The sequence below is a fragment of the Astatotilapia calliptera genome, chromosome 15 (genome assembly GCF_964374335.1).
Source record: "Astatotilapia calliptera chromosome 15, fAstCal68.1, whole genome shotgun sequence".
Classification (NCBI taxonomy): Eukaryota; Metazoa; Chordata; class Actinopteri; order Cichliformes; family Cichlidae; genus Astatotilapia; species Astatotilapia calliptera.
In genome coordinates, this window is record NC_137436.1 from 38,421,790 (window position 1) to 38,448,135 (window position 26,346).

The 26,346-nt window shown below is 42.0% G+C and overlaps 1 protein-coding gene across 2 annotated transcripts in view; it reads left to right on the forward strand.

The window, feature by feature from the left end:
• Positions 1 to 19,527, forward strand: part of LOC113037124 (arf-GAP with coiled-coil, ANK repeat and PH domain-containing protein 2) — a 45,724-nt gene extending 26,197 nt beyond the window's left edge. The window contains exons 9-24 of one of the 2 annotated variants that reach the window (XM_080289606.1): positions 1,815 to 1,889; positions 7,631 to 7,743; positions 8,219 to 8,270; positions 9,237 to 9,337; positions 9,498 to 9,603; positions 9,850 to 10,058; positions 10,857 to 10,926; positions 11,101 to 11,195; positions 11,353 to 11,555; positions 12,203 to 12,304; positions 12,854 to 12,946; positions 13,126 to 13,358; positions 14,018 to 14,127; positions 14,221 to 14,331; positions 14,420 to 14,481; positions 18,948 to 19,527. In XM_080289606.1, coding sequence (XP_080145732.1) covers positions 1,815 to 1,889; positions 7,631 to 7,743; positions 8,219 to 8,270; positions 9,237 to 9,337; positions 9,498 to 9,603; positions 9,850 to 10,058; positions 10,857 to 10,926; positions 11,101 to 11,195; positions 11,353 to 11,555; positions 12,203 to 12,304; positions 12,854 to 12,946; positions 13,126 to 13,358; positions 14,018 to 14,127; positions 14,221 to 14,331; positions 14,420 to 14,481; positions 18,948 to 19,027 — 1,815 coding nt within the window. In that variant the 3' untranslated portion in view covers positions 19,028 to 19,527. Of the gene's footprint in view, positions 1 to 1,814; positions 1,890 to 7,630; positions 7,744 to 8,218; positions 8,271 to 9,236; positions 9,338 to 9,497; positions 9,604 to 9,849; positions 10,059 to 10,856; positions 10,927 to 11,100; positions 11,196 to 11,352; positions 11,556 to 12,202; positions 12,305 to 12,853; positions 12,947 to 13,125; positions 13,359 to 14,017; positions 14,128 to 14,220; positions 14,332 to 14,419; positions 14,718 to 18,947 lie in introns of those variants that run through there. The other variant, XM_080289605.1, reaches the window with a different exon arrangement.
• Positions 19,528 to 26,346: the final 6,819 nt, after the last annotated feature.

Here is a 26,346-nt window from a genome sequence, read left to right on the forward strand (position 1 = left end):
GGGGAAAGAGACAGAGGGTTTGTTTTCAAGTGGATGAACAAGTAAGAGCTTAACTGTGCTGTGGAATACAAGCCTGTCGTGCTGAATTTGGGGCAGCACAAACCAGAAGGAGAGGAAGATCAAAGGCCGTGCTAAAGAAAGCAGCGGCCGTGGACGGTGCATTATACCTCCATCATGAAGCTGAAGAAGGTGGAGAGGCTGTGCAGGGAGGTGTGGAGGAGCTGCCAACAGGTCTGATAATATGACGCGATGCTTCTAAACTATGAGAAAGTCATCAAGAGTGCGAGTAAATTATTAGAAAGATGAATAAACCCTGAGCTGGAGTAAAAGCAGCTGCGGGGGGGCGTTGATACCTGGAAACGTTTAGAAACTTAAAAAAATGAAAAATGGAACAACAGAGGAGGATGAAAACCAAAGACTTAAATACTTATTGAAAATGTGAGCTGGTGTGTAGACAGTAGCTTCACAGGGAGGTGAAATCAAGATCACATGACTTAGAGTTTGAACTGATATTGCTGATGTTCTCTTTTTGTTGGCTTCGGTTGACAGCTCACAGTGATTCGTGTCAAACATGCCGCTTTTCCACCGCTAGTTGAAACCGTAATGCTGCTTCTAGACATAAATGTACTGCTGACTTCATGTTTCCGTGACACAGAGCCTCAGGATCAAGCACACGTGAGCTTAATGCTCATTCAGAAAGATGTTTCATATCGTTTCCATGAATCACAGACGTTGTCATTGCAGCTACATGTCAGGAGTGATTTAATCTGACGGCTGTGGTCCGTAAATGACGAACTGATGTTAGTAGAGACAAACGTTTGTCTCGGCCTGAGAAGATAAGATGTTAAAGGCAATATGAGTCACTGTCACAAAATGTGAGGAGAGCTACGCACAGAAGCATCTTTGAAAATAAAGACAGGCCTCGATAGATGGCATGAGCTCCAGGCAGACCGGACTAGTTGTTGCAGAGGCAACAGGGAAAACATTTCCCATCTGTGTTATCAGCCTGCTGCTCAGCCATCCACCCATTTCCTCTCTGAGCACAACAAAACACGCAGCTCCCTCAAAGCGTCTCTGAAACTGTGTGATAGTAACACGTTTGTGTGTATTTTGTAAAAGAAACCACACGTTTATTATACTCTGCTTTAAGAAAGGAAACAAATGTATGAATTTCCATCTAGTTTATTGATACAAAGCAGAAAATTGCTGCAAAATTTGCTTGATGAAACTTTGAACCCCGCTCGCCCTTAAATCGGTGCCCTGCAATCACATACTGAATCTTTTGTTTTTGAGGCTGGTGATGCCAATTTAGGTCACGTTGCGGCGACAGACTATAAAGACGCACAGAGCAGAATTTCAGTGCTGCAAGGCAAACTGGCATATTTTCGGCATCACCCAGTGACCTCCAGAGCTTCACTGAAGCCTTTAAGAAAAAGAAAAAAATGTTTCTTCCTTCACAGCTCAAAAGATTTTTTGTTTTCCTCTCCACATGTGTCGGTTGCTCACAGGGACAAAGAGAATTAATCATCTCCCGTCTAATTTCTCCTCAGAGGAGTACATTTTGGTTAGAGGAGAAAAAGCATGTTTCTCTCAGTCTGGCCCGTGGAAAGTGGCGTTAGCATCATCAACGCACGCATGCTCACGCGACCTTTTAGGTGCAGTTTAAAGATGTGGTGGCACTGGATCATTCATTCCTTAACTCGAAATAAATAGATATTTTTCTTAATTAGTGTTTAGTTTTGTCATTTTGAATGAAACGCTTGTCACCGGTCGGCTCGGTGTGCTTGGCTTACTGGTTGTTCTGTCTCTTGCAGTTGGACCAGCTGGTGGTGGATGCTGCCAAAGAGAAGAGGGACATGGAGCAGAAGCACTCCACCATCCAACAAAAGGTGCGAACACACTCAAAATCTGGTGTTATTTATTTATTTATTTTGTTCCCTCAATTTTGTGCAAAAATGTTTGCAGCACTTGCTCACGAAAATAACCTTCAATCCACAGAACACCATAATTAGCTGCACTAATGTGAATGAAAAGCACGAATGACAAGTGAAAGCGTCCAGGCTTATTCTCAGGGTAACTTATGTACAAATATGAACATTTGGGGGAAATGTATCAAAACACTTTGAGGTAGAGCCCTGTGATCGAGCGGTTACACTTACCTCTTGCCCTTTACAGCTCTAACAGGCCTGCTGCGAATCTTGGTCAGTAAAATGGTTAGATTGGATTTATAATTGGAGTTGGAGTCAATTTAAAAAAAGTGAATTCTTCCCAAAACAACTTGAATATGCTGGTTTATTTATAGAAACATGTTTATCATTTGAATGAATGGAGGTAGGACTCCACCCTCAGGTGTAAGGTGATCCCTGTGGAGCATCTAAGCCACACACCCGTGCAATATTGATAGCTTACGGAAACCCATTTCCAAACAAACAAGGTTTGGTTTCGGCGTCTCTGTCCAGAGTCATGCTTTTCATATTTCTCCTATAATTTGTTAATTTGGCAAAAGTAAAGATAAGCTTCTCAAATGAGATCTTTTTTTATTTTTAAACTCTTTAGCTTTTAATCCTAGTATTTTTCTTGTTATTTGAAAGCATTTCCGATAGCAGAGTACAAACCCACAGCAGACAAAAACCTCGACAGGATGTGGGTTGTTATATTACATTATGTGGTGGCAGTAAATTTGCTCTTAACTTTAATTGAACATCCCACAGACTGCCTGTGTCCTTACCCAGCTGTTGTTTGCTGGGCTTCTGTTCATTTGTCTGCCTGTCAGTGACCTTCGTTTCAGTCTCTGCATGTGCGAAGCTTCTTCTGCCCCGTCTTTCATTTGACATCCTTTTTTTTCCATCTTTCCTTTTGTCCCCTCAGTCTCATTATTTATCCTTGTTTCCTGTTTTACCCAGTCACTGATGGTACGTGTGCCAGCTCCCGCCTGTCCTTGAGCACCTATCCCCCACTTCACCTCCCTCAATTTATCTAGATGCTATTTTTATGCGGTCTGGCTCCCACCCTGCTCTCTTGTCTGGCTGTACGTGGACACTCCTAACCAACTGTCTCTTCTTTTCTTGTGCTTCTGCTCTTTTTTCCTCCTCTTCTCTTCTTCTACTCCCTCCAGGCTGCACTGCAGGTAAGCAGTGTTTCTCTTCATTTTTCCTGCACTGTGCGTTTTTGTAATCTTCAGCTCACATCGTTTTAGTGAAAATAGCTTTTTTTGACAACATGCACATGATTTTGTCATCCTGAATAAGGTTCTGTTATTTGCAGAGTGTAGTACACTTGTATGAAGTAAAGCGCACTGATAAAAGCCACTATATCTTTAGAGAACCTCTAGAGCTGGTATTTCTTTATTAAATATCCCTAACATGACATTAGTCTGATAAGATAGGCCACTGTACTTAAATCAAATATAGGCCTGACTTGACGCTTGTTGATCTGCTGTTGCAGGAGTCAGATCTATGGGATTAAGAAGTTGAGTAGTAGTTCTGACTTTCACACCCGCGCTTCACTTTTTGCTCCCCAACTTTGTTAAAACCAGACATTTACTCAGGAGTTAAAATAGTTTTTTTTTGGTGAATTGAATTATGTGTTTGATGTCTGCCAAACAAAATGAGTCGTTGCTACTGGTAACTGCCTTTTATCTGAGTTGAAATCCTTTCCCATCATTATGTGTGGAAGGAGGCTTCAGTCCTCAGGGGGGTCCTGAGGTTGTGCTTATGATACTTCCTTTCTGCTAATGTGTGCATAACTCGAAGCACTGACACCTCAGTGCATGTTTCAGTAGCTACATGAAAGCTTGAGATGGGCTGAAGATGTCTGTTTTATCTCATAGAGTGAGCAAATAACAAGTGACTGCAGTTGTAACAGCTGTGCAAGAAACGCCTACACTCAGCCGGCATTTACAGAAGACGTTTATTTATTTATTGGTTGCAGTTCATGTTAAAGGGTCAAATGCTACAGATATTCAGTTTGCCTGAAAGACTGGCTACTTTATTTACACACACCCAAGGGAGATGAAAGAGCGAGGGGAAAAGCTGAGCGCACTGAGTGTTAAACTGTAGTCACTATAAATGTTTGATGCTCGAACTCCTCTGCGTGGTCCACTTGATTATTCTAACCCAGCAGTCACAAGAGCCACACACACAGACACACACAGACACACTGGTGACCTTCACTTAAAGGAGGAGCAGCAGAGGCTGTGACGGAGGTTTTGATAGACGCACAGCCACAGGAGAGGAGGTGGCGAGGGTTTGTTGACGAGACAGGCCACACTGCTTCAGGTAGCTTCTGTTGTTGGGATGCTGCACAGAGACGCGCGTAAGCAAACACACATTCAAATTGATTTGTGTGCAATAATCTGGGGAAAATGAGGATTTTCAGTCGCTTTCACTACGTTTGGTATCTGGTGAGTGCATCCGATAAGAACTTGTAAAGCATGTGTTTGTGTCTGTGGCTTCATACACTTACATCCGTGACCGATTCTTCTGTGTTAGCATTAGCAAAAGCAATGTTCTTCTCTCTGTGTGTCGTTCTCTCGCTGTGTGTTTGTGTGTGGTGTTTTAGGAGGTGACAGAGCTCCACTTTTTACCAGACTACAGCAACTTTTGCGCTTGGAGGTCGACCTCTGTACGTAGAGTCAATGCATCGATTCTCGGCCTTTCATCTCCTCCCCTGCATGCGTTGCAGGACCTCATTACAGTGTTTATCTGCATCTCTGTCTGTTTTCTTACTCTGAAGTGCAGCACATGCATTAGTGTTGCTAATGCAGCTCGTTTCATTCTGATGTGTCATCGTTATTGTCAGTGTCTGCGTCACTGAAGTCTTCTGGTTTAATGCCGGGGTTTTTTCTTTTCTACATATTTGTTTTGTTTTGCGGTTTTTCATAACTTTTTTTTTCTTTACTTCTTAGATAATATATTTAAAATCAGGAACTAAGAACAAGCGCCTATGAGCTTTGTTTCAGCCACTACCTGTTTTTAGGTTTATGTCATGGGTTTGACGATACTTTCCCAAGCTGAAGTGGTCACGTCAGGTTTCTCAACCAGTAGTTGAAACCAAGAACTGGAAAGTTTTTCACGTGACAGCAGCAGCTGAAACTCTGTCATTCTTTAATAGTAACATTTGTAGCATTTGTTTGATGTGTGGGTGACGGCCACCACACATCAAGCTGAAATTAGGGGCCGCTGTTTCTAGTGTTTGAAGTTTAAAGAATAATTGTTAAAAGTTATGGGACTTAAATTTTGTCCCACCTTCAGGAAGACGGGGATTTATTAATGCCTGGACTTTCCATTGTGTCCCTAATCAGAAACTAAACGCAGACACGTTTTGTTCCCCTTGTGCACAAAAATAACTCGACTCATTCCAGTGTATGTCGTGCTGGAAAATTGTGCTTGCCAGTGTGTTTGTGTGTGTGCATGTGTGCATATCCTTTCGGTACAACATGGAATAGGACATATTTTTCATGGGTTACATCTACATCTCTGGGCTGTAACAGGGGTTGTACATTCAGGAAGTTACCATGAGAGACTCGTGGATCATTCAGTGTTTGCTCCTGAAAATCCCAGATGTTCCTTGAAAAAAATCCAGAGGAATGAATCAGATTTAGTAGGATTTTTTTTTTTAAATTTTCTGGTCCCTGCTGTCATTAGTTTAATCATATAAATGTTTCAGAGGAAGGAATAACGGCAGATTTTAGATGTTTTTCCTGCAGCAATTTTTTGAGGAGCCAAAATTCCCTTATTTAGAAAACTGCTTGAGCTAGGTGCTTCAGATATTTTAGAGTAATATCTGATACTGTGAATCTATGAATATGGACTCTCAGGAGTTTACCAAAAGTTAATGTAGAATGAAGTCTCTGACAGCAGATTTGAAGCCCTGTAGAAACCACAATCTTGCAGGTCAGGCATAGATATTTTGTTGATAGCTTTACATAATTTTATAATATTCATAATATTCTTTAAACATTCCAAATCAGGTAAATGGTTTCACAGATATTAATGGCTATAGCAATTTTACTTATTTAATTACATGACAACTAAATGAGGTGAACCTGTGTATGCTTAGAATGGCTTAAGACAATGAAAAGAGGAAATATAATAAAACAAAGCAAAACAAAATAACAGAAAACACCTGATTGTACCCTGTGTGAACTAAAGGGTTATATTATATTATTTTTATTTTATTAAAGCTGGAATATGGAAGCAAAAATGGGTATTTTTTAGAAAAAAAAAACAGATTACTACACTCACAAGTTTTCATGGTCTTTACTTTTATTTTCTCCAGTATAAATTTACTTGTGTATGTTTGGCACCCCGACGTTCATCCCTTTGTTGTTTGTTTTTGTTTTTTTAATGAGACTAATTAACTAATGATATTAGGAAACTGAAATGTTAAATAATTCCTATAAAGAAGTGTTTCTCTGGAAATGCATCTGACACATCTGCGATGGTCAGGTGACATTTGATAACTGCTGAAATGACCCACTGTGTCAACACTTTCCAGCATTATCATGGTGCTGTAGCTTTGTGCTGTATTTTTGTAATGTAATGTTTTGTCACAACCCCAAACCCAGATTTAGGTATGTAAGGGGGAAAAAAAAAAACATTTTAAAGTTGCTTAACAACTCGTACAGAAAAAAATAAATAAATAAATATATAAAAAAAAAAAAAAAAAAAAAAAAAAATATATATATATATATATATATATATATATATACACTTTCAAAACAGATAAGAAAGACTTCAACTAGCTTCAACTAAGCTTCAACTAGCTTGAGAGCCGATGACTGCTTTTCTAATGCAGGTTGAATGAGTTAAGTCTGAGTTACAAAAAAGACTGTGGATCTTTCTAGAAGGACAACAGAGAGGATGAGTCCCCAGCTCGCCACAGTAACAGATCTTGATGTATCGAGCTGTAATTGATTTTGGAGACGGTGACACCTGATGTAAAATGAGTCCACACACACACACACACACACACACACACACACACACGCACGCGCATGCTTCTGGTGTCCGGTGTCACCTGAAGCTGAGAAAGCTGGGAGGGTGTTAGGAGTGTGGCAGCTGCTCTGGTAGTTAAAGCCAGACTGAGAGGGCAGTCACATGACAACACGTACGACTGAGAGTCAATCAGAGATGGGATGCATGACAGGTTGTTTTTTTTTCCTGCGTTACACGTTGAAGAGCAGTGCGTCACTACTGCTGTAAGAAGCTATGCAATAAAAGCTTCATAACACCACGTTTATTGCTTTGTATACTTCTGCGTGTCTCCAGTATTTTAAATAACAAATGTTGGTTTGCCTTGTTGCTGGATTTTTGTTAATTGTTAACAAATACGGTGTATCTCGACACACTTTTTTTTCACTTAGGTTTCTTTCTCAAGCATTACATTACATTGCATTGGTAGCTATAGATTATTGGCCTGTGCTCGTACGCTGTGGCTGCTGTTTGTCTTTCCTGGTTCGCGAATCGTCAGTCAGGTCAGCGGGGCCGTGACACTCACTTAGCTTATACAGATAAACCCTGATATAGATAAACAAGAGGAACTCACCAGCATCAGAAGATTTAATGTGTTTTTTCCTGTTTTAATTCAGTTGTTTGCTTTCCTCTCTTCCTTCCTTATTATTTTTCAGGATTTCTCGAATGACGACACAAAGCTGGAGTACAATGTGGATACAGACAACGGCATCGCCATGGAGGGTTATCTGTTTAAGAGGGCCAGCAATGCCTTCAAGACATGGAATAGGTATAATGTATAGAGTTTATTTTGAAGTGGTTCCTTTGGACTGATTGCAGAGTTTTATATACTTTGATATCCTAGGAAAAGCTTCAAGTGCATTTTAAGAATGATTATTAATCACAGACGCAGAGTAAAGCTAGCTAAGATTCACAGGAAGTGTTAATAATTTGGAAGAATTTCCATTCATCTTGTCATCTTTGTGTTTTAATTCCTGTAAATCAACACAAATGAAATCGAGAACATACAGACTCAAGTTTTTGCTTCCTCTTGACCATTTTTTCCCCAAGTGGATATAAACATGTTATGAATCAAACCAACATATACTTTTGCAGAATACCATAGTTTGTCTTTGTGTGTGTTGTGTTCACATGCCTTAGGATTACTCTCTCTCATCCACATCAGAAGATATCAAAGCGTCTTATTTTAGGAGCATCACTTGCATGTGACTTTATCTTCTAATAAACTTGTGATCTTCTTTCAGGCGCTGGTTCACCATCCAAAACAATCAGCTGGTTTACCAGAAGAAATTTAAGGTATGTCAAGTGACTTTCTGCACGGCCACCATGACAGTCATGCACGCGTTTGACTTCCAGCACAAACATCTCTCTGTGTATTTTTAACTGGACGGCACAGCTGTGCGCCTGGTTTCTGTGTGTTTGATAGAAAGAGCTCACAATAAAGTCCTCTTATATACTGGAAAAGTTTAGTTGTTTTTTTTTAAATGAATCTCTACTTTATGTACATTTATCCTTGTCAGAATATGAAAACTCTCCAACCACACAGGTTTAGAGACAAGTCTGCAACCACAGGTTGCTAGGGAAAAAAATCTTTTCAATGACCAGTTGGAGAGCGGTTGCTGGATGTTGCTAATGAAATTGATCAGAAAGAGGGTGCTGCACCAAAAACTAGTCACTGAGCTTTAGCAAACCGAGGAAGAGTCGTGCTTCTGTAAACATGCTGGGTGCAGCTGTGAGACACAACTTTTATTTTGAAGGCTTACAGTCTCAAAGTTTCACTGCTGCTCAGTGAAGAGTTGGTGCATGTGTGCAGACAGGTCAGTGTGCTAGCTACCAAGGCAATTGCAAGGAAGGTTTCAGCGCAGCACCATATACCTCCATGCAGCTGTTTTCACCTGGTGACTGCCAGCAACCACTCTCCAATCAGCAAATTTGTCCTTAGCAGCCTGTGGTTGCCAGGTGTTTGCCGACCGGCCTCGAGGCTTGTGTCACAGAGGCCTAACATTTAGTTTTGTCCCAGATTATAGTACCAAAGTCAAAAGAGCAAGAGCAGTTGGGGCTTTGTTACATACTCTGCGCTTTGCATCATGCTACAACAAAATAACCCCAACTGTAATTATTATTAGTGCGACAGAACTTGTCACTACCAACTTAATAAAAATGTTAAGGAAACTGGACAATATAGTTCTGCGAACAATAACCTTTGTGGTAAAAGAAGTGGGCGCCTGTTGCTGGATGTAAGTCCCTCTGCTGTGCCTGCAGGACAACCCTACAGTGGTGGTAGAAGACCTGAGGCTATGCACAGTCAAGCACTGCGAGGACATAGAGCGTCGCTTCTGTTTTGAAGTCGTGTCACCCACCAAGTAGGTTTGAGTCAGTGACGTTACGCCCTCTGTCAGCTTAATGAGCACATGAGTATTTTTAAAAAGGTGGCAAGGTGGAGCACCAGCCTACCCGCCTTCTGGTGCCGACACTCCTGCTCTGAGCCGACAGCAGCTGTGTGACGCTTGTCTGCCCCCACAGGAGCTGTATGATGCAGGCAGACTCCGAGAAGCTGCGACAGGCTTGGATCAAAGCTGTCCAGAACAGCATCGCCACCGCCTTCCGCGACAAGGGAGATGACAGTGAGGTAAAAACCCACACATACACCAGAAAGCCAAGATACAAAGTCTTTTGACTCAAAACTAATGTGGCAGGATTTCTATTAATTTTGCAACACTTATTTGTGTAGATTTATGCAAATAACAGAGTTTTTCATTGACTGTTTGCTTCTTGCATTTTTTCCCCTGAAGATCAATTTTTATTTACTCATTTTAATACGTCTGCTTTGTCCTTTATTTTTGTCTGTGCGCCTTCCCCGTTTCTTTCCTGTCAGAAGCTGGATAGGAAGTCGTCCACATCAACAGGGAGCCTGGACTCTGGAGGGGAGCCAAAGGAGAGATCACTGAAAGGAGAGAGTGCCCTGCAGAAAGTCCTGGCCATCCCAGGCAATGTTTGCTGCTGCGACTGTGGGCAGCCGGAGCCCCGCTGGGCCAGCATCAACCTGGGCATCACCCTGTGTATACAGTGCTCTGGCATCCACAGGTACAATGCTATATTTTCATAAGCAAATCCTTATAACAGCTCTTTGATTATTGCTGTGAGCAACTTCTTACATAAAGATGAAGCAAAACATAACAAAGGATTAAAGGAAAATATCAAATTCTTAAGTAACCAACTTTTAATTGCTTAGAAAATTTAAAGAAGTTAAAAAAGAAGAAAACCTGGACATTTCTGGAACATTTTATTTATTTGTCTACCACACTGCAGGAATGCAGTTCATTAAGAGTTCATGTTAGGTCTGTGAAAACTAGAAGTTATGCAAAGTATGTTGGCTCCAGTATATAAAATCCTCCGTCGGGATCACAGATGTCTTCAGGGGTTTCTGAACTGTAAACTCACTGGTGTGTGAACTGAGATGTTGTGATAACCTTTAATTATTTTCCTGGGTAAATGTAATTAAAGTTTAATATAGATAAAAAGCGTCAGGTCGCTTCCCACGCTTTCACGGTACAGCATTGATCATCAAGGATACCAACCCAAAAATACACTGGGCCTTTTTGCAATTTTCCTGATTTGTGTGAATTTAGTAAGATTGTTAGAGGACACATCAAAAACAATTTTTTCCTTTCCCACTACGTGCATTTGTATATTTCACAGACAGTGGGACTGTGTTGTCTGTAAATCTGTTCTCTCCATACTGTGCATGGGTTTTTGTGAGTGAACATGTGAGACCACAGTTTTCACCACAAAGCTAAAACAAAAACATTTTATCGCTTTCACAATTTAAAGTACACAGAGCTGACACTGTCTTGCTTTTTTTCCTGCTTCTGCCACCTACAGGAGTCTGGGAGTGCATTTCTCCAAGGTTCGTTCTTTGACTTTGGACACTTGGGAACCAGAACTGCTAAAGGTGAGTAAGAAGAAGGTTTACAAACAAATGCACATGAATGGTCTGCCTTGGTTACACACACAGTTTTTATTTTGTTATCACTCTGCCTTTTAATAAAATCCATTAAGGATCAGGAAGAGTAACATATGTCTGGAGTAACATTAGTCCACTGATGTTAATCTACATGTTTTCCAGTTAATGTGTGAACTGGGCAACAAAGTAATCAACCAGATCTATGAAGCTCGGCGAGAGGAGCTTGGAGCAAGAAAACCACAGCCGGGAGATCCGAGGTACCGAGTTACAAGAGAGCATGCTTGTAATTTCAGACCAAAAAATTGCTTTTGTAACCTATTTTGTTTCCTAGTAAATTGTACTTATGACTCACTGACGGCCAACTTTCATTTTCACTTCATTCATAAATGAAATGTTTTTCTGGTTCGCTCACAGGCACGAGGTCGAGGCCTACATCAAAGCCAAGTATGTGGATCGTCGATTTGTACGCCGGCCGTCAGACGAGGAGCTTCGCAGCAAAGTGGTCTCTCTGAGCAAACAGGAGAAGAGGCTGAGCGGCAACTCTGAGCACATGCCACCAAAAGCGCCTCCACCCACACCAAAACTTCGACCTGGTTCGAATGCTTCAGGGCAGACAGGTCAGTTCAAAGTAAATGAGAAACACAGCTTTAAACCGACAGTTAGCTTCGCTGCAAGCCTCGGGATTCGAACTGTTAGTGGATCATTGCCTCCAAAACATATTTTGTAATATTTTTTTATACTTTTTTTTTTTTTTTTAACATGTTGTTGTTTTCTTTTTCATTTAAATGTATCTTTATCTTTTAATTTGTTTCTTTTTATAGCACCCAAACAAAATTAATTAATCTGATTTCAGAGTTTGGTTGTTTCTCCCTCAGAATCAGAACTTTCTCCAGTAAAAACAAACAAACTAAATAAATACATCACACGAAGAAGGATTTGCTCGTGCGACGCTTCCTACCATGAAGAAGTGTCCACCCATCGGCATACTGCATGTTCTTTGTGAATAGCGTATGTCTCGGCTCTCTTTGCCTCCCATTGCTTTCCGTAGAGTCTGTCTCTTCCAGCGTCAGCCGAGCCAGTAGTCTAACTGTCTGTGCTTCCACCCTGCTTTTCCCCTTTCCCTAAATCTCTCTGTCCTTTCCTCCCCCTCTGGCTGTTCTGTGCTTCCGAACTAACCCCTGCCCTGACTGCCTCTCCCTATAACCCCACCCTGCCACTCAATTTACACCCTTCGCTCTCCAAACTCCCATCATCCCTTGCGTAGCTGCTGCCAGTGGTGCCGAGGCCCGCCGGGACTCTCTCTTCTGTCCTGACGAGCTTGACTCGCTCTTCTCCTACTTTGACACCTCCTCCAAGCTCAGGAGCAGTAAGTACTGAATGCTTAGTGTTTCGCTTGCTTTCCATCCCCTGTGTCCATTTGAAGTCACGGCGTTGGGCTGAGGACTAACAACTCTTCATCCTCCTCATTTCCTTCTTCATACGGACCGTGCTAATGAGCCATCCAGTCACGTTTTCCGTATTGCATTTTTTCTTTTGGACTGAGGGGTGGGGAGTGTTTCTCACACATGGTTTTGTTTAGTGTGTTGGTATTTTCGCATATATCTGTGTCATATTTTTGGTTTTTAGGGACCTGGAATTTAAGGTGAAGGCGGGGATCTGTCATCCGGTTCTCTTTCTCTTCCCACACTGTCGGCACCTTGAGTAAAAAATATTAGGAACACCTGCTGTTTCTGTTAATCAGGCTGAAATAAGTTTGAGAGGCCGAACACATTGATTGGCTACAAACAAGCTCTGATAAGAGTTACTTTCCACTGCCAGAAACAAGCAGCAGTAGCAGAGTGCTCCTTTTATTTCATACGCTCAGCAAATATCTTCACGTTCTTCTACAAGCAGTGACTCAGACTCTGTTTTACAGTAAAAAGTGCAGACAGCGGCATCCAGAACAGTGCTGATGGGAGCAGGGAGATGCTGGCCACCACCCCCTCCAATGACAGCCTGGCAGATGCAGGTAAGACGCACTCACCTCTGTTCTCTTCTGTGCTGAGACGCTGAGATTCTGAGAGAGAAATAGGGCATTATGCAATCATACATGCTTTGTGTTGTAAGGCGTGTTGTAGAAGGTATAGTATTTTTCAGTTAGAAGGAAAATTTCTTTGACTTCGCTCACACCCATCTTCTCATTTTCAGAACCCGCTGAGACTCCACCCATGCCCATGCCCGCCACACTGCCTCCTCCGTCACCCTGTAAGGAGATGGTTTTCTATGAACCCAAGGAGTACAGCCCGGGTCTTCAGCTCTACTGGGCGTCCTGCGCCCGCAGCCTGCCGGACATGGCAGAGGCGCTAGCCCACGGAGCCGAGGTCAACTGGGTCAATACGGAGGAGGAAAAGAGGACCCCGCTGATCATGGCAGTGCAGGGGGTCAGTATGGCTACAGTAATTCAGCTTGGTACGATACATCGCTAAACTCAGTGGTCGGCAGATTTAAAACCTTTTCACCAGTTTTATGTCACACAGGTGGATGAAATAAAGTGTTGCCTGTCTTCGATGTCTGCGTCAAGTTTCAGCCAAATAATAAACTCGTAGCTTTTTCCTCTCGGTCGTAAAAGGCTCCTCTGCCTGCAGAGTGGGCGGGATTGGGGGTTGCGATTTACTAAATATCTACTTAATAATCTGTGAGGAGTTAGAATCTCACTGAACATCGATCTTAAGGTCAAGCTTTATGAATATCTTGTACGATAACTCAAGAAGGAAGTCACCTAGAAATTGGATATTAATGCCATACATGCATCGACTAGGAGCCTGCAGGGTAGCAGTGATGAACGCCAGTATTATCTAAAAATTACAGAGACGTTCTTATTTACTCGAGCATTTGACTTCATGGAAACGATATCACACCTGTTTAGTTTAATCCAACTTTCCTTTAGTTTGGGTTTGAGACATTTGCAGATACTAATATCTATACTCCTCCATGTTTACCTGTTAAAAGCATAGTGTGTGAATTAAAACAAATCTAGACCTAATGTGTTGTGCTTCTTGAAAGAAAGGCATGTGTCATTATAAACACCTGTAAATTTCAGGGGTCTCTGGTCACCTGTGAGTTTCTGCTCCAAAATGCAGCGAATGTGAACCAACAGGACGCTCAGGGCCGAGGTCCCCTCCATCATGCCACCATGCTGGGACACACGGGGTTTGTTTCCACTTCTCCCCACCTTTATTACTACAAATGCAACGCGGATTATGTTTTACACTCAAAAAAAAACAACTTGCATTTCCGTTGCAGGCAAGTGTGTTTATTCTTGAAACGAGGAGCGAATCAAAACGCTACAGACATTGAGGAGAAAACACCGCTGTCCATAGCGGTGGAGGCGGCCAACGCAGACATTGTCACCCTGTGAGTGTCGTGGTACTAATCTTAGATTACAGAGTGGATTGAGATGTGCTGTTACCTTTAATTCCCTGTTTCTTTATTCGCTCCCCAGGTTGCGACTAGCCAAGATGAACGAGGAGATGCGGGAGGCGGAGGGGCCCTACAGCCAGTCAGGTCAATATAACTCCAACAGCCCCACCGAGATGCAGTACAGGAAGTGCATGCAGGAGTTTATTAGTTTGCAGCTGGATGAATCTGAATAACCAGCCGCTGCGTGTTGAGCCAACGACGCCTAGGAAACATAAAGTGTCGGAGTTGGGGTCAGCTGACTTAAAAGAGCACCACCCCCAATCATCCATTCTCAGGGGTATTGTTAAAAATTTGGGCGATTTCTTTATTGAGAGGAATTTAATCCACTGGCCTTTAAGTGAGCTGAGCCTAACTCTGCCAGCTGTGCTCGTGTGTCCTGCTGTTACAACTTCCTGCCAGGTGCTCCACCAGCTCTGCACCTTGTCCCTCAGCGGCAGGGTTAAAGCCATCGACTCTGGGCAGTATTAGTTTTTGTTCCAAACTGGAACATCCACCTTTTCCATTTAAGTGACTGTTACTCATGTCAAGTTACTGATAGCACAAAAATATTTTTCCTCGGTTTTAGAGGTGATTAGAAGGTAGGTTTTTGTTTTGTTTTGATTAAAGTAATTGTTATTTTTAAATTCCTGTTGTGTTTCTGCCAGCAGTCACAGTATCTTTGCAAAAAAAAAAAAGTATATATATATATATATATATAAATAAAAAAATAAATAAATCTGCCCAGTAACTGCCACCAGTATCCAGTGACACTCAGACCTCAGAGGGAGGGCAGTTTCTACTACAGTATCTGGCAATAATCAAGACTTTTTGAATGATGCTTTTTAAAATCGTCGTGAGAGGCGTGTCTGTAATCTTTTTTCCTTTCCAACTGACCTTTCAGAAGTCATTTATGCACCTTCCTGTTAATGGTTATGCAACTGCTGTACCTTTTCCCATGACTGTATGGTTCTTATTTGAAGTCTTAACTGCTTGTCAAGTCCTGTTTACTTATTTAATGACGCATCTTTCTGGTGTTACATGACAGATGTTTTTAGAGCAGTTTTCTTTTATAGAGATGACTCTAGTAAGTCTAGGTATTCTTACTGTACATGCTGTAAATGATGTTTTTAGAGTGACTCTGGTTGCACAGCAGTAAGTGCCATGAGGACTCTTGTGTTCGCATACTTTTCTTTTAAGTGTCTTGGTTGTAGTGTGCTTGTTCATTGCCCATAATCATGGGAAATCCAGAATTGTAAGACAAAAGGACTTTTAGAGCCCTTGCACTAATCGTCCTGAATGTTAGTGGATTTGAAGGTGGTACATTTCAAGCAGCAATAGTGCAATAGTCTAGAAACGTATCCACATGTAACCATGTATAGCTTTTGATCGCCTGCTTGTCCTGGCTTATATTCACGTTAATCATTATGGGAGCTTTATTATTTAAAAAAAAAACAAGCAAAGAAACTGTAAAACAATCTAGGTTTTCAAAATGAATGTAGACGGAGAGGAGGGTGAGGTTTGCTGACAGGCAATGAATGATTGAATTGTACCCCAGTTTCATCCCACATCGTCTCTCTCATGTTGCCCCGACTGCTCGGAGGGCGCCAAAGCACTTTGATGAAACGGTCACTGAAAGAGCAGCGCCCCCTGCTGCAGGCAGAGCGTCAATGCAACGTTTCTAATCGCTGATTTGTGTGGATGTCCCTGGATGTTAGAGATCTGGTGTTTAGTAGTTCTCTATGAAATGTTTGTGTGCGATTGTGGAGCAAAAGGATTTATTCATTTGTGTGTGCTGACACACAGGAAGAGGAGGGCTGAGCTCATTTCTTCTCGAAGAACGGAGCGTTTACACTAAGGGCGAAATGCACAGCTGGAGGAAGATGCACTGTTAGTAGCTGTTTGGACCTTACAACAAATAACTAGAAGTTCTTTTGTCTTGTTGTTGTTTATTTAATGGTTATTGATAGAGACTGATTTAGAAACTGCTGCTGATGCCGAACAGGTCAGCAGCAGGTTTGTTAGCAGTGATTGTAAGAGGATGTTTGTGTTGAGCAGAAAAGGAGATTTAAAAACATGTTTGGTACTCCAGCGCCTCTTCATCAGCACCCTCCAATCAGCTGATGAGTGCTGAGAGTGATGAGGGATATTCAGGGTTAATGAATGTGAGGGAGAGGTGACCTCATCAGTCCTCTGTTCCTTTTCTTTTCTCTTTAAAAGAAGTTCTCTTGACTCGAGTGTTTGAAGTGCAGAGCCGTGGTTCTCGGTTTAATATTTCTTGGCATTTAAATGATTTTTTAAAAATAATTTTACGATGTTTTTAAATACTATTCTTTTACAACATCATGTCGTGTTCTTAAAACCCCCCAAAACAAGAAATTTACCCTTAAAACCGACTGAGAACCACTGATCTGATTAAGGTGGAATTTTCTTCTCTTCCTCCTAACACACTCTCACGTTCTCTTTTATGTAAATCTGTTCTGTCACTTTTTGTATTTTGCTTTTCTCACTCTCCTCCCCAGAGTTTGTGCCTTTCTTCTTTTCTCTCTTTCTTTGGGGTGCTGAGGCCAACACAACTGTATTTTTGTACATAAACTCCTGCACTTTAAACACAATACAGTTGTTGATGAAACAAACTTGCTGTCTGTGGGCTGTCTTTTCTCTCCGAGTCCGTGTCCCGTTGCTAACGAGGGCCTCGCTGACTGTTTCCTCAAACATTTGCCTTTTGCTTCTTCTGTCCTTCGCCTCTTTTCTCCCCTCTACATTGTTCTGTTTCATATTTCGCAACCACGCCAGCACTCTTAACAGGTATGGCTAATTATTTTTTCTTTTTCACTCTTGTTGACACTGATGACACTGTCGCTGCATGAGCCCCCTCCCCACTTTGCATGAAACTCTGTGCATGTTTTACCTGCTTTACATCTGCACAATGAGGGCATTGGGGTTTATGATCACTGTAGTCTTGACAACTTGAAGACTTTGGCAGAATATGAAGGGGAATATGGGGAAAAGTTCAGCTATTTGTGAACATTGTTTAAACACCTGCCTCTACGCAGGAAACAAAACATTTGTGCTACAGCAGAAGATACGAGATGGAGGATTTATTATTTCATGCAGCTCCGTCAATACTTTAGTTTGTAGTGAACATAAGTTATGAGCAGTCCAGTAAACAGTTTTTTTTCCTTCTTAAACGTATCTACAATGAAGTGTTTTTGTCATAGACTGTATATAAAAGATGTACATAATTTCCATAATTCTGTCTGAGTCCTATGTAGAGTCTGTGCAGCTGGAGTCACAAAAACAGGCAGGCTCGCAGACGTCTGGCTGTACCTTTGCGATAACTGTCCGATGATGAGGCTGAAAGTGGAACTGCAAATTACAAAAACCACTTAAGTGGCACCTGTGTTCGGGGTAACATTGTTGCCACTACGTTGGCAATTAAGATTCTCTTGCTGAATTGATCGTTTCTCTTTCATTTGATTTGCGATACAACGACAGAAGAAATAGCTGGATGTGAATAGGAGGGAAGGATGGTACTAAACGGGCCAATCACAGTGCATTTCTAGGGAGAGGCACGTCAGGTTACAGCGTAGGGTTTCGTGGTTGATTTAGACGACTTTGGTGAATCGTTGTAAAGCCTACCAAGTGGCCGGCATGATTGCCAGTATTCAGACCTGTGCTCGGGGATTATGTTGTGATTACTTTACAGTAACTCTGTGTTTTTAGATACGGTGCCAGCTACAATAGAAACAAATAAAATCCTGGCAAACATATTTGTTCCTTACGTTTTGGACTTTTTGTTCCTCATTCACATTGCAATAGTTTCTGAGTCTCCCTCCAGGGATTTACTGAAATCTGCGAGTTATATTGAGGCAATAATTGTTTTTCTCTCACTGATGAATAAAAAAAAAAAAAAAAGAAACTCTGGTGGAAAAAGTGGAAGCAAATGCACAGAAGGAATTTACTGTACTGAACAGGCCAATAAATATCGTTGCAGCTGCTTTAACACGATGTACAGATGCATTTCTTCAGGTTACTGACGGCTAGATTTAACACAGACGTTGAGCGATATAGATTGGACCGCAAGGGTCTGTGGGGATGCCACGTTTCTGTTTTTTGTGACCACACAGACTCACCAACGGGGACTTTACAGTGCACCAGCTGCACGTGCGCCCCCCCAGGGAGTGGACTTAAAGTGGTCTTCAAAGAAGGATTCATTACTTCACAGCCGTATCTTAAGGCGGTGCAGATTTAACTCTGAAGCATAAATTCACTGCTTTGTGGAAGTACCTTAAACCGACATTCTTTCTAATGACCAGCAGGGGGCGACCCTTCTGGTTGCAAAAAATACTACTGTACAGAAGTGACCAGTCGCTAGTTTTAAATCTTATTAATTACAAAATGATGTATTTTTGTAAATTATAATCCTTTTGTTTGTTTATCTAGTTTTTGTTTTTGTTTTTTTAAAGGTCAAAATGTCCATCTTTGATATACAGTCTATGGTCTTACACTGTTTCCTAAGAAAATAAAAAAAGTTTTGTTACTCACATCTTTTCTCCCCCGTGTTTTTACAGGAGATGAAACGTACCAGGACATTTTCCAGGATTTCACCCACATGGCCTCCAATGACCCAGACAAGCTGAACCGCTACTAGCAGTACGACTCGCAGCGGCCGTGACGCTGCAGAGCGCCGTCCACCCGCGGTCAGAAGGGCTGTTTTCACAAAAACAAAAGTTGGAATGATGTCCACTTCGCATTCACACTCATTCAGAAACGGCCCATCAAAGCCAGCGACCGTATCTAATGTAGCCAAAGCTCCCTTTCATCAGTTCGTTTTCACCAAGGCGAGTGCTTCGTTCAATTGAAGGGGAGCTTCAACAGTGGATTTTTTTTATTTTTAAACTGTGCATGTTAATAGGATGTATAACAGTAAGTAAATGGTACAGTGTTAACGCCTTTGGAAGGATTCACATAGTCTTAAATCCAATGATAATTACACTCAGACTGAATGTAAAGATGCCGTCAAGGCTATCGCTTACTTTGACTGAGTTAAATGTTTGCTGTCACACTTTGTGACGGTGAAGGACACTTATTGTTTTTTTTTAATAAAGTTAAAGTTGTGGTGCATCAGAGCTGCACAGAGAAGTAAGCCCACGGCAGACTTTTAAAGGCTCTGTTTCATGCTTTTTGTTAACTGCTTCTGCTTTTCATTGGGACTCTTTTAATGAGCTGCAGCATTTTTTTTAATGTAAGTTTTTCTTTAGAGAATCATCAGTAAGTGTATAAGTGTCCGTATGCTTTTATGTTAAATCACCACAGACGTCTACCAGTTTGGATGGTGGCTTTGAAGTGTACAGTGATCTCTGACAGCAGCAAACCCAGAATGAATTCACATGTAAGGTTAAATAGTTGATTTGACTTGATTTTTAAATGCTTTTCTTTTTTAGAAATGTAATTTCTCACAAGTACCTGCAGTGGTTTGAAAAACCATCGGTCATTATTGGGATGATTTCACTGTGTAGATACAGGCAACGCTTTATTTTATGGGTCAATAATTTTCCAGGTGTTTGTCGGTGTGACAGTGTAACGCTGTTTTTATCATAATGGCATTTTCCCAGAGTAGATCCATGAAAAACTAAAAGAAAACAGTTAATGCTGGTCAATCCTGCCATAGTCGAGTGGCTCGACATTCACAGCAGCTCGTCAGAAAAACAAAACATCCTCCTGCTGTTGTAAACCAGTCGGCTATCGATCGTTATACAAGCCCTTTAATAAGACGACAGCAGCGCGCGGTAAAATGTGTTTTATAGCTTAGCAGTTGTCTGTAATGTATCTAATGCTGCAGTCACACAAAATACAGTGGCTGTACCAAAAACGTTGCTGCGACTGTGCAATAAACTTGTTGCCTTTGAAATAGGTGTAGCTTTGAGGACGGGAAGAAGATGCTGGAGTCAGTCTGATATCAGTTTGTGATTGAATGAGGTCACGTTGGCAGTTGCATGAAATCGCTTAAATTTGAAGCAGTAATTCTTCCATAAATAACGATGTAGTTGCTGCAGGACGGCAATTTAACTGCAAAATGACGCAGGTGCTCATCAGCCTTGCTTTGATGTAGGAATATAACCACGGTACAACCGGTTTAGACCAGGTGAGTCAAGTTTCCTATTGTAAAGATGTGCATCACAGATGAGTCGCCCTCACCACTGCAGACTGACTGTATCAACAGTTATCTGCAAACTCTCAGCAATCTGTCTGAGAGCGAATGCAGTCAGTCCGTGTCCCGGCTTTCTTTGGAGACACGCTCCCTCCCACGTGGTCACCTAAAGGTTGAGGGTATTGCACGCTTGGTCTTTGACACCAAAAAATTCAGTGCAATCAACGCACAACTGTTGGCTTTGTTTTTTCCTCTGTGCAAGGTTGCTGTTCGGTTTGGTCGTTACTGAAAAATGTGAGTTCTCTGACCGGCTGATGAGTCGCTGTTGGCGGTCGCAAAGGCATCAGATAGCTCCTTGCAGTTGCTTTGGTTGCTAGTAGATTGCAGTTGTCGCCTATAGTTTGCATGGGCGGTGTACAGTCATCCGCAAACACCGCTGAGTTTTAGTGAAGCTCGAAAAAGTGCGACACAAACTAGATATGGAAGTTGTGCCTTACCACTGACTTATCATCGTTTCATTATTTTGGTCAGACTTTTTTCAAGATTTACTACCACTTCAAAAGTACTTAGCATCTGCTGTGCAGACTTCCACAACTGTGGCAATCTGCTAGCAACCAAAGCAACTTTATATAATACGCATTTGTGGTCAATTTCAACTCACAACTGCCAGAAACCGCTCGGCAACTCATTGGGAAGTACACATTTGCCCCTGACAGCGTAACTAAAAAGCAGCAGAAAACTAAAAATTCTGAAAATGAGCATCTTCTTATTTCATGGATGAATCTATAAGCAATATCAGTGCTTTTCTGTCCAATTAATCTGCTGTGTGCGTGTTCAGACCAGCTGAATTCAGCACTGTGCTGTTTCCTGCCTCTAACTATACAGAAGACGAGATTAAATATAGATCCACTGAACGGCTGTCGCTGAAGCACAGAGGCCGAGGTTTACTCAGACATGTAAATGGTGCACACAGTCTCTCATAGCTAATTAGGAGCAAACTACACCGACCCTTCAATGAAATTTGTTAGCAGGTTTTTGGGAATGTTTTGAAAATGACAGACCTGTAAACTCAGAGCGATGCAGAGTAACCGGATGTGTTAGTGAGTAATGCACCTGCTGTGAGACATTTGTTGTTTCCGTCCTCTCGTGTGTTGAGCTGAGACATTAACCCGATGGATCCAGTTTAGACGCCTCCGGGTGAGTTCAGTGAAATCTTCAAATTCGACTTCTGCAACTTCACTGATGGAAGTTTTGTACTGTGAGTTTCTGTGTTCCTCGCTTCTCCTGCACTTCACTTTGAAAGTTACACGACATACAGTCAGATGTTAATCGCAGAGGAAACCTGGGGCTGATGAAACTTGGGATACAATTCTTGTACATTTTGTACAGATGCTTTTGAATTCTCCAGAGGACTGAAGTATAAAGTTAAAGGTACTTGAATCATTAAATAAGCTTTTGTATATGCTGTTCTTTGTATCGTTCAATAATTTTAGCCCCCTTTTTTAAATTGCCTGTCTGTACACCAATATACATGTACTGTACGTTATACCTGTAATATGGAAGGATTTCAATACATACAGACTTGAGGATTCAGCTCAGTGTTGGTTCTTTTACTTTGAGTTCTTCATTTGACTTCATTAAAATCATCAAACAGCCGTTTGACACTGTTAACAGGTTATTGTACGACAGAGAGGTTTTCTTAACTCACAGCCTGCTCATGAAGAAAGAAAAAACTTTCCTTTTAAAATCAAACTAGACAACAATCCTAAATTCCACTCACGGTTGTTGGTGACGGGGGGCTGGTCCAAGTGTGTCAGAAACTGCTGATCTGCTGGGATTTTTCTGCACAACCATCTCTGGGGTTTTACAGGGGACGGTCTGAAAAAGTATCCAGTCAGTGGTAGTAGATGGCTCTAGAAAGGCAACAGCAATCTCAATAGCCACTTCTTACATTTAAGATATGCAGAAGAGCATCTCTGAACGCAATATGGTTAAACTGTGAAGCCGATAGGCTTAAGCAGCAGAAGACCACACCAGATGCTGCTCCTGTCGGCTAACAAGAGGAGAGTGAGGCTACCATTTACACAATATTCATATGGTAGGGTCATGAAAAGCACTGATCCATCCTACTCGTGTCGTCAGTTCAGGCCCCTGCTCGTGGTGTTAGTACTGTGGGGTATTTTTTTTTTTTTAATTCAATTCAATTTTATTTATATAGCGCCAAATCACAACAAAAGTCGCCTCAAGGCGCTTCATAGATACAGAGAAAAACCCAACAATCATATGACCCCCTATGAGCAAGCACTTTGGCGACAGTGGGAAGGAAAAACTCCCTTTTAACAGGAAGAAACCTCTGGCAGAACCAGGCTTAGGGAGGGGCGGGGCCAACTGCTGCAACCGGTTGGGGTGATAGAAGGAAGACAGGATAAAGACATGCTGTGGAAGAGAGACAGAGGTTAATAACAGATATGATTCAATGCAGAGAGGTCTGTTAACACATAGTGAGTGAGAAAGGTGACTGGAAAGGAAACACTCAATGCATCATGGGAATCCCCGGCAGCCTACGTCTATTGCAGCATAACTAAGGGAGGATTCAGGATCACCTGGTCCAGCCCTAACTATATGCTTTAGCAAAAAGGAAAGTTTGAAGCCTAATCTTGAAAGTAGAGATAGTGTCTGTCTCCCGAATCCAAACTGGAAGCTGGTTCCACAGAAGAGGGGCCTGAAAACTGAAGGCTCTCCCTCCCATTCTACTTTTAAATACTCTAGGAACAACAAGTAGTTCTAGCACACTGGGCTTCTGAGTACCAGCTGAGAATCGTTTAAATCCTACATCCTTCCTCAGTGTTGTTGCTAAACACGTCCAGCTGTTAAGACCGCGTGTCCCATGGCTCCTTCTGGCTGGATAACACACCACCCCATAACATTACGGTGATTTCAAATGAACCGGAGATTCTCCTTTACAGCAACTGTGTGAAGCTATCATGTCAACATCGATCAAAACCTGAGAGGGATGTTTCCAGCACCTTGTCAAATCTCTGCCATGACGAATTGCAGCAGCTCAGAAACAGAAGCAGGTCCAAACCAGTACTAGTAAGGGACCTATAAAGTGATTGAAGATGTCCTTAAAAAGTTTAAACAGACAAATGTAATAAATAACAACAATACTTCAAGCCCAAAGGACTTTTCTTCTTTCTCAGGGACTCTTAAAGAGCACGACAGAGACGCTCCTCTCGGCTGTTGTACGCTCGTTATCGTCACGCTGTCTTTGCTTTGGCCTATTATACTTTGCTTCCTGTAAAGAGGATAATCTGTGATTTGAGACAGCTTGATTACAAGATAATGAAGGGGGTCTAAAACTGATTTTGGAGAGCTGAGGCCCTGAGGCTTTGACTCGTTTGTCTTCTGATGTATAATTTCAGCTTATTTGCAGCTGCTTTGTACTTCACGCTGAATGCGGGTGCCAGTCAATGACAAAAATAATCACACATGCTAATTTTCTGATTTTCAAATGCTGGATTTCGCTTATTTATTTATTTATTTTACAAAAAACAAGTGTCAAAGAAACAAGAATTTCAAAAGACGACGAATATGTTGAAAACGGCAAAAATCCTAAAATAATTTTCTCTGTTTATGACACAGCTTGTTAATAAACATCTGTCGATGTTCCTTTGATGGTAAGAGACGCAGCTATCGTGATTTCTCTTCTCTCTTCAGTCTCTTAACTGAAAAACCGAGTTGATTTGGTTTTCCCTGGAAAATCAAAATAAAGGGTCTAATCTGTCTGTCCAGCAGAGGGAGGGCTGCTCTGGGTGTTTACTCAGAGGTTAAACACTTGACCTGAAAAAGCAGCTCAGATGGTCTTTGTGCAGGTCTGAGTTTCTTAGTTTATTAACTTTATTAATTTGCACCAGATTTGAAGGCTTTAATCCTCACACGAGTCTGTGTGTTTGGTTACTTTATCACCTAAATTCAGAGCGCATAAAGACTTCATGCTGTCAGTTGCCTTTTCAGTGAAGTCATAAATCCATCCGGGTGCCAATCTCAACACAAGTCCATTACCATGCGTCTCGGTCCACCTTTAATAATTACGGCACGTTTATTTCTGCAGCTGCTTTAAATGAAAGGCGTGCAGGCCAGTCATGCCCAACACTTCAGATGATTTATAGGCGTACCCGTGTGTGTGTGTGTGTGAGAGATAGGGAAACCTATGTGTTTAGTCTGCTGCAAACTAATGTTCCTGCTTCTTCAGTAGTGTCTGCACCACCATCATTTAACTCCACTGTACCAGACACTCTTCGGTTAAACATCTCTGAGGAACAAAGTGCACGAGTCCCTTTCAATATTGCCGCTGACCCAGGTTCACCTCGCTTCAGCTGTCCTGCCTCTTCTAAAGCATCAGCCTGCTGTGCAGAGAAACTCCTACACCTTTTATAACGCAGGGTGAAACGGTGGTGAATGATAGAAATATGCTGTTCGGCTGTCGCTGCGGAGTAGGAGGAGACTGCAGCAGGCTTTATTTGTGAATCATATTCCCAAAGTGGGCATTGTGAACTTTGCTGTTAATTTTCAGAAAGGAGTAGAAGCCTCAGAAAACTCTTATTCCTACCTGGAAGTCATGCTAGACTAGGTGGATGTGGATAGTGGCTGTAACTCTGTGCTACAGGTGACATTTCTGTTGTTTCCAAGCTGTAATTTTTTTTTTTTATGCAGCTTCTTCAGGATTAAAATCTACCACTGCACAGCTATAGCACAGGTGCACTCAGTAAAGACAAGTATTTACAGTAAAGATTCAGTAGGGTGCATTAACATGATGGCATCACACAGTGGCTGCAGATTTCTTGGCTCCACATCCATGATGTGAATCTCCTGTTCTGCCACATTTTAAAGGGGCTCTACTGGTCTGAGATCTGGTGACTGTGGAGGCCATTTGAGTACAAACTCACTGTGTTGTTCAAGAAAGCAGTTTGTGATTAATGAGATTGGTGACATGGCACGTTATCCTGCTGGAAGCAGCCATCAATAGATTTGATTCAATTGCAATTGATTCAACTGATATAAAGCCAAATCACAACAACAGTCATCTCAAAGCGCTTTATATTGTAAAGTAGAGACCCTACAATAATACAGAGAAAACCCAACAATCAGACGAGCCCCTGGGAGAAAGCTCTTGGTGGCAGGGGAAAGGAAAAACTCCCTTTTAACAGGAAGAAACCTCTGGAAGAACCAGGCTCAGGGAAGGGCGGGGCCATCTGCTGTGACCGGTTTGGGATGAGGGCAGGAAGTTGGGACATAAAGGGATGGAGATGGTCAGCTTGTAGCCTGGTACCCCATAATCACTGACCAGACCCTTTTGCATCTCACCTCTTATTAGCACCCCTCCCACTCATCTCTTGTATAGACAACATTCTTTTAGGTGGCTCTGAATTGGTTTACCTACCCACACCCACTCTCTGTCTCTGTAAACCCACAATGTCCTGGTATAAACACACCACCACAGCAAACTAAAGGAAAATAGGACTTATTTGAGTCAGCTCAAAGCAGTCCGGCCACCCTCCTTTGGCCTCTGGCGCCAGCGATGCATTTTCACCCAGAGAACTGCTGCTTGGTTAGATGATAAACCCCAGAGATGGTAGTGTGGGAAAATCCCAGTTGATAGCTTCCTGTATATTTATAAATCCCTGCTGCATGTCATTAAACTCTATCCTCTCTCTCATACTGTGGGTTTTGTCTCTATCTTATCTTTTTTCACCCTCTTCTCTTTCCCTTCAACCCCCAGCGGCTGCTCCTCCGCGAGCCTGGTTGTGCTGGAGGTTTTT